This window comes from Notothenia coriiceps, unplaced genomic scaffold (genome assembly GCF_000735185.1).
Source record: "Notothenia coriiceps isolate Sejong01 unplaced genomic scaffold, NC01 NC01_scaffold00024668, whole genome shotgun sequence".
In the NCBI taxonomy this organism is placed as follows: Eukaryota; Metazoa; Chordata; class Actinopteri; order Perciformes; family Nototheniidae; genus Notothenia; species Notothenia coriiceps.
In genome coordinates, this window is record NW_011357369.1 from 3224429 (window position 1) to 3231770 (window position 7342).

The 7342-nt window shown below is 42.1% G+C and overlaps 1 protein-coding gene across 1 annotated transcript; it reads left to right on the forward strand.

The window, feature by feature from the left end:
* The first annotated feature begins 707 nt into the window (after positions 1–707).
* On the forward strand, positions 708–6030 carry LOC104955685 (uncharacterized). The gene is made up of 3 exons (XM_010783070.1): positions 708–800; positions 2573–2640; positions 3420–6030. The coding sequence occupies exons 1-3, from the start codon at positions 708–710 to the stop codon at positions 4369–4371; spliced, it is 1113 nt and encodes a 370-aa protein (XP_010781372.1). The 3' UTR covers positions 4372–6030.
* Positions 6031–7342: the final 1312 nt, after the last annotated feature.

Sequence of the window (7342 nt, forward strand, 5' to 3'; positions counted from 1 at the left end):
AGAAAATAATAGAAGTAAAAGAAATTTAGGAGATAATACGCTATAAATTTAGTAATTTATTGCGTATAAAGGTTTCATAATCTCGTTTTCACTATTATCTCACTCGTCATACCTTACTTTTGCATGTAGATTACTAGCACACATTCTACAAATATTTTCTAAGGCGAATCTTCATCTTATTTTGTTTCTTACGTCGTGACGGTCACGCCTTGTCAAATTATCTGAAAAATGAATTAATTGTATAATTTAAGTTCTTTAACAAGCGTTCATTGAAATCGTCGTGCTAATTTTTTTTTTACTCGATTAATCTGTTTCATTATCTCTAATCGTATGTTAATCCGAAGTTCAATAATTATAAATACTCTTTAGGTAGCAATGTAGAGCAATTCTTGTAGCTCAACGTAAGTCAAAAATTGTATTTTATTATCAGGGCAAGAACAGGACAATACTCAAAATTTGTCATCTCCCGTAATCAATGGACATTTATCTCGGAATTCGATCCCCCTGTAGGACTATAACCACACACACCACACACACACACAACACACCACACACACACACACACACACACACCACCACATCCAGCACACACCACACACACACACACACACACACACACACACACCACCACACACACACACACACACCATCACACACGTACACCGGTTTGTCGCTACGGACATGAGTGGACCCACCACACATCGGTCATGACCGTCTCACACACACCGCAGCCTCCACTCCTACTCGGTCCCTATCTTCCACACAAGTGGACGGTTCCCAGTTGTCCCAGGCTGGTGGCGGTATGTGTCGTCGTGGCTTGTCTGTCCGTTTTTACGACCTAGGGGTAGACATCTCAGACTCCCGCCACCCTCTCTCTCCTCTCTCCCTTAAATCACACACTGATGGAACATCACTATATTTTTTATATCAAAAATGTTGGGGGTCGGTCAGGAGGTACTTGGTTGAGAAGATGTTTCAAAGGGGGTACATTACTGAAAAATGTTTGAGAAGCACTGCTCTGGAGAACTGGTGCCTCTAATACAACGTACTTCACAGGAACCAGAAATTGGGGATTTAAAGGTCATATTGAGTTTTTTAAGAAAGTCTAGCCATTTCCACAAATGAGGTACCTGTAGCAATATATTTGATGGAGCAATGGATGTCAACACGGCTCCCATTCGTTTACTTCATCCTTCTGAAAGGGCAACCACTCCGAGGCAGCCTTTAGCATTCATCACCAAACTCCGTTATCGGAGAGGAGGACGTCTGAGTCCCTCAAGATAATCTCTACATGTACCTAGAGTGAGAGGGTGTTTCTCAATCTCGAGTCAGAGCCACTATTTCAAGCATACTACGTCATCGAGTGCCGCCGAAGGACTGTTCCAATCTCCAGCATACTTGGAATTCTACCGAGCCCTGCGTGCTTCGTTTGGAGACATTTCGGGGCTGCACATGTGTAGACTCTGCGGTCTTAAAGTCCCCACAATGCTTTGCGCACGGACCAATTTCCCCAAATCTGTGGTGGAAAATGTAAGGCGGGGCTTCTCATATGACGCACACCTGCACACTTGCTCGCCTGTTCCACTCTCCGAATCCTAGGAAGTATTCTTGCCTCGCTTCTGAAGCAAGATGCTCGGCAGACATGTGCTACCAAACAAGCGTACTCGACATTGAGAAACACCCAGAGTATCCCTTTCCCTCAGATATCTCCAGAGGTATATCAGAAAGACTTCAACTCATGTGGCTTAGCTTAAAATTGCTTTGGAGTGATTGTTTTCAGTCTAACCAAAGCACTTTGGAACCAAAATGGGATTTAGCAACTGACACATTAACCTAATCAAATACTGCCTCTCTGAATATACAATAGTTTCGTTAAATCATTCAGAGGAACACCACAGCATTATTTTTAGGCCCTATTGTGCTTTTTGGGCTTTTCCCTTTCCTGTAGTTGTATAGGTTTGTGTGCATGTAAATGGTCTGCGGAAGATAACATCCCAAAGTTCCCTTTACGCAGCGTCCACACGGCGGCGTGCGTTGAAGCTTGCCGGCGGGCGTGTCTGAAACTTGACCAACAACCAATCGCATGAACCTCCCGCTCCGGACACACAAGCACGCGGTTTGATTGGCTAGAGCTTGTACTGGCATATGATTTGATTGGCTGACGCTTCCGTCGAAGCTTCAAAAGTTGAACATTGCTCAACTTTTGAAGCGAGCAAAGGTGAAGCTACGCTCCCACAATGCAGTTCGGCAAAAGCTTGACGTCACCCCATTCAAAGTGAATGGGCAGAAGCGTTGAAGCTTCAACGCACGCCGCCGTGTGGACGGGCCGTTAGAGGGAGTTTCTCTTACACACACTGTGAAAAATAGACCTTTTTGAACATTAAAGCATGTAATCATGTCACAGTGGAGGCACAAAATACAAACCTAACCTCTTTAGCTGTCACTGATGTTTTGTACTTATTAGACTAATGGATGTTAGCAGCTCTAAGTAATCATCTTAAATGCTCTATTTCACAGCTGATAAATTATTTCACATTATAATCGCTGGTTCTCTTTTCTTCTTTACTTCCAGAAAATTCACAGAGCCCTCCACACCACGTATGAGGATGTTGGGAAGGAGCTGACGGACCTTGACCAAAAGTAAATTACGTCATCTGCCTCTACTCACTTCATTTTCACCGTTTTCTTGAAACTGCTAGAATAAGCCAGTTCAGATGCATGCAGAGATATTTAAACAAGATACAACATTCATGTCTAGCGGGAAATAGCTTCTTTCAAGAAAAAGTCCTATTTTGACATTTTGAGAAACACACTTTCTGCTTTTTTCCTGATAGTAAGATGATAAATAACTTCCATGTCTGTGCAGGAAATATGAAGCTACAGCCAGCAACTGTCTAGTTAAGCAAAAATACCGGAAAACAGCTAGCCTGGCTCTGTCCGAGATAACATCTGCCTACCAGCACCTCTCTAATTAACACGTTATATCTTGTTTTTGTTCTAAGCTGCTGACAGCTTAATATTTACCGAACAGACTGTTATCGATCTTCTTGTCAAACGCTCTGCAAGAAAGCGGATAAGCATATTTGTTAAATGTCTAACTGTTTCTTTAAAACAAGTCAATTAGTGTGGTTTGTTCGCTTGTTTAACTTAATAACATACAAAATAATTTGTTAAAATTATGATATCTTGCACTGACAGTCTCATGTTAGATATAAAACATGACTTATTTGTTTATATTTAACCCAGAGTACTTCTAATCTAAAACAAGTGATATTATATGAGTCGGATAGCCCTGCTTAATGTGCATGTTATAATACAGTATTGTGTGTTTGCATTCAGTTATAGGAGAATGTTTACTGCTGTACAGTATATCTCACTGGATATATGCCCTTTGCTGTGATCTTCCTCTCTTTCACTAGCCCCTCCTCTTGTATCTCAGAGAACTGCACCCTCCACAGGAAACACCATCAGCCTTCTCCCCCATCTCCTCCCACATCCCTCCCTGCTTCCACTACAGCTGGAGACACCTGCAACTCCTCTCCATCCCATGAGCCCAAGGAGAAACGCGTGCACTTTGACCTGGAAACCCTGCACAGCTACCGCCTGCACACACACACCGCCTCAGTGCGCGGCCGGCCCGGGATGGTGGGCCGTCCTGGACTCGGTTTAGGAGGGTGGGGGATGGGGGGTTTTACAGCCCCTCCGCAGATTAACCTCCAAGCCAACGGAGGCCCTGTCTCCTCCCTGGCTTCCACAGGCTTGGTGCTCTCTCCTCTGGGGAGCAGGGTCGCTCAGACGAGCCTGTGGGAGGGGGAGCTCCAGGACCTGCAGGGGAAGATCGAGACGTTTCGCACCCAGCTGAGAGACGCCCTGGCCAGGAGGGCAGAGATCCAGAGCAGCCTGGAGAGAGAGAGGAGCGGACTCGTACGCAGGGATACCAGCCTGGAGAGGGAGAGGCAGAGGATACAGACTATCAACACAGACAGAAGTAGCTCCACTCAGCCCAAACTCCCAGAGAGAGACAGGACCAGCCAACTGCAAACCCTCAATAATCAACAGACAGGGAGGGCTAACCAATCAGGCGCTCCTGGGACTCAGCCAAGCAGCCAATTAAACACAGTGAACAGTTTGGACAGAGGGAGAGCCAATCAGATACGCACTGTTAATACTTTGACCGGAGAAAGGACTGTCCATTCGCGCACTTCCACCAGTTTGGAGCGGAGTAGAGTCAACCAACCAGGTGCTGTAAACATTACTGTCCAATCACGGAACACTTCTAGCCTGGACAGACAGATGGTGAACCTATCACGCACTCTGAACGCTTTGGAGAGGACAAAAGCCAACCAATCAGGTGTGAGCAGTGGGACTTGATCGTCTTTCTGATGCTGCTGGTGTGTAGGATTTCAAAGGGAGTCGGGCAGCTGGTATTTGCATAGCCGTGGGAAGATGGCTTTTGTTGGAATGGGTTAAGTTTACGGGATGCTTGCTAAAAAATTACAGTATATGTTGACTCACACCATTACTTACTGCAACCCTAATATTTTCACACTCGCTTATAATTACAACTAAACAACTCTATAACTGCAATTGCTTTTAAAATGTCTACATTGTCCGTGAAATCATAAAAAGGCAATGCAATCTTGTTGAATGAAAGCCAATATAAATTCGGGTATCAGTGTATTTAAAGGTAAACCATGACTGTATGGGTAATCTAACAATACTAAAGTATGCTTGTGGAGACCGGTTGAAACCATTAACCACTGTTATCTGGAAACCAGAGCTTAATTACAGATATGATCCATTGTCCTGGCTAAAGAGCCCTACAAAAGCACAGAATAATCAAAATTAGGTGAAAAACAGCAAACAAAATAATTTGAAAAAGCGCATTTAACATCCGTTTTTACAGAGGGCTAATAGCAGGAGATATACATGCAAAAAAATGTATGTATTCAAAGTCATTCAAGTAATAATTTCCCAGTAAATGTGAATAATAAAGGGGTAAAACTGTGAAGAAAGAGTGGTACAGCCCCGTATTGTTGTACCTAAATACCCCATGACATAAAAAAAATCCTTCTATGTGTTGATACCTTGTGAGTATTGTCCCGCCGTCAACACTACAAGACTGATGACAGTATTTCAAAAAACGGATATTTTTATAGCTAAAACCCACTCTCGTAAAATGTGTAAAAACTAAAAAGGTTTTTTGCTTTTGCAAGAGACGCTTTGAGATGGTAATTTCCCCCTGTGAGTTGAAGGTCTTTCATAAATAGAATACCAGGGCAGGAAAATGCACATTAAAGGAAAACCTGTTGGTTATACTGTCTGTAGTGAAATGGATTTGTGCCATTTAGACTTAAATACATACTTCAAACCCCTTTCACGGCTGCTGCATTAACTAAATCAAGGTGCAATGTCATTTAAATGGTTTTGTCAATGTTGTTACCTTGTGTCGTTACGGGCAGCCTGTGAAAACAGTAGGCCCACTATAATTTGTTCTGTGTCTCCCAAATGTGTCTGAGGAAATAACCCCTGATTGCAGAATTAAACTTTCTAAACACTTGATATAAAAAGGTGTAAGTTAAGGTGGGTTTCCTTAGAAGGGGATGCTATTTGAACATTTAGAGATCAGTGTTTACAGACTAAATGTCATTTATGACTCCCCAAACTCTATGAGGGTGGAATACTAAATCCCTGCAGTACCATTTTAATGTGAAACTTTGCCCTTTTTTGGGTTCATTTTAGGTTGAAACACAGGTGACCCCCCCTTATTACTTGTTGGACTACATTAACATTTAATGTGTCCATCAGTAGCTGCAGCAACATGAGTCAGAGTTGGCTGTCAGTGTTCGAAAGCTCTTTCCATTTTCTAAAGTGCTGCAGCTGGCATCATTTCAAAGACAGTGGTTCTTTATATCTGCTTCAGACTCTTAGTAATAATCTAACAACCCAACATTCTTTTACATCGAGGCAGTTAAAACTAAAGAAGTATTTATTTATCTGAACCTTTAAAGGTCCCATCATGGCCATTTCTACTGATCGTAATTCCATTGTTGAGGTATAATAAAATAGATTTATACTGTGCAACTTTCCAAAATCACATTGGTTTCTCATACAGCATCTCTGTATAGTATGTGTATTCACTCTGTCCTAAACGGCTTGTCCATTTGGATCAATCCACGGACTTAACGTAACGGCTCCGCGGACGTAACGTAACGGCTCCACGGATTGGTCCATTTGACCAATCCACGGAGGGGTCGTCCTTACGTCACTTGGTTCCCTGAAGAAAAAAGTTGAAAAAGAAAATCTCCAACGAGGCGTTCTGGGGTAGCATAGACAGGTCTTTTCTGTGTACTCGCTACAGGGTGAGGGTTTGTGACCGTTTACATCACAACACATTCGCAATACTTCACAACACACAAGGGGACGGGTAATAACCGGAAAAAGCATGACATGGGACCTTTAAATTGTCCAAACAAATCCCCAAACAGCTCAAAATAGTTGTGTATCTGCATCAAATGTCATCAATTTGAAATGAATTTGTTCACCATATACATCATGAGTCGTTGACTGTATTGCGCATGAATTAACACTGATAACAAATAACTAGCTCCTGCACATCTGAATGAGCTCCTGTGAGTGTTTTTAGTGTTTTCTATCATTACTAATCATTAAAAACATGTACAATTTAAAACAGTTTACACTCAGATAAAACATAATCATTTTGTTTACCACTTACAATGAAATAGGTGTCATGCCAATAATAAAGAGAGAAGGCTCTTTAGATGTTGACTATATTGGACTCTTACGCAGTTATTCAGACAACCACCAGAGGGAGCTGCATCCCTGCTTCCCACGGCTATGGACAAAGGAGAGTTTATAGATTGAGGTTTTTTCCAACAAAACCACTTACATAAATATGAAAGATTGATGGTGTGGTTTATGCTGTTCTCATGCAGCGGCAGAGGGCCTGGGGAAATAAGGCCTTTGTGAAACCACTCCAGCACTATACAATGTGATGTCTGCTGATAATATTGTGATCCTAAATCTTGTGCGGGGACACTTTAAACAGGTGTTGGGAATTTCACTGGCCCACTGGTGTGAGGCAGAGATATTACTAAAAAAGATAACTTTTATGATGGTACTGATATACATTTAAACGTTTCAAACTTTGCTGTGGTGTGAAGTGGTTGTGTTCACATGCCATGGTGTCTATGAGGGAAACAATATATATTTTAAGTCTTTATTGAGAAAGAGCTTTACTGGATATTTAAACAAATACTTTAAAATCTACCCCTTGTAAAAATTGTATCTGCATATTATTGAATTTTATCATAAAGATCAT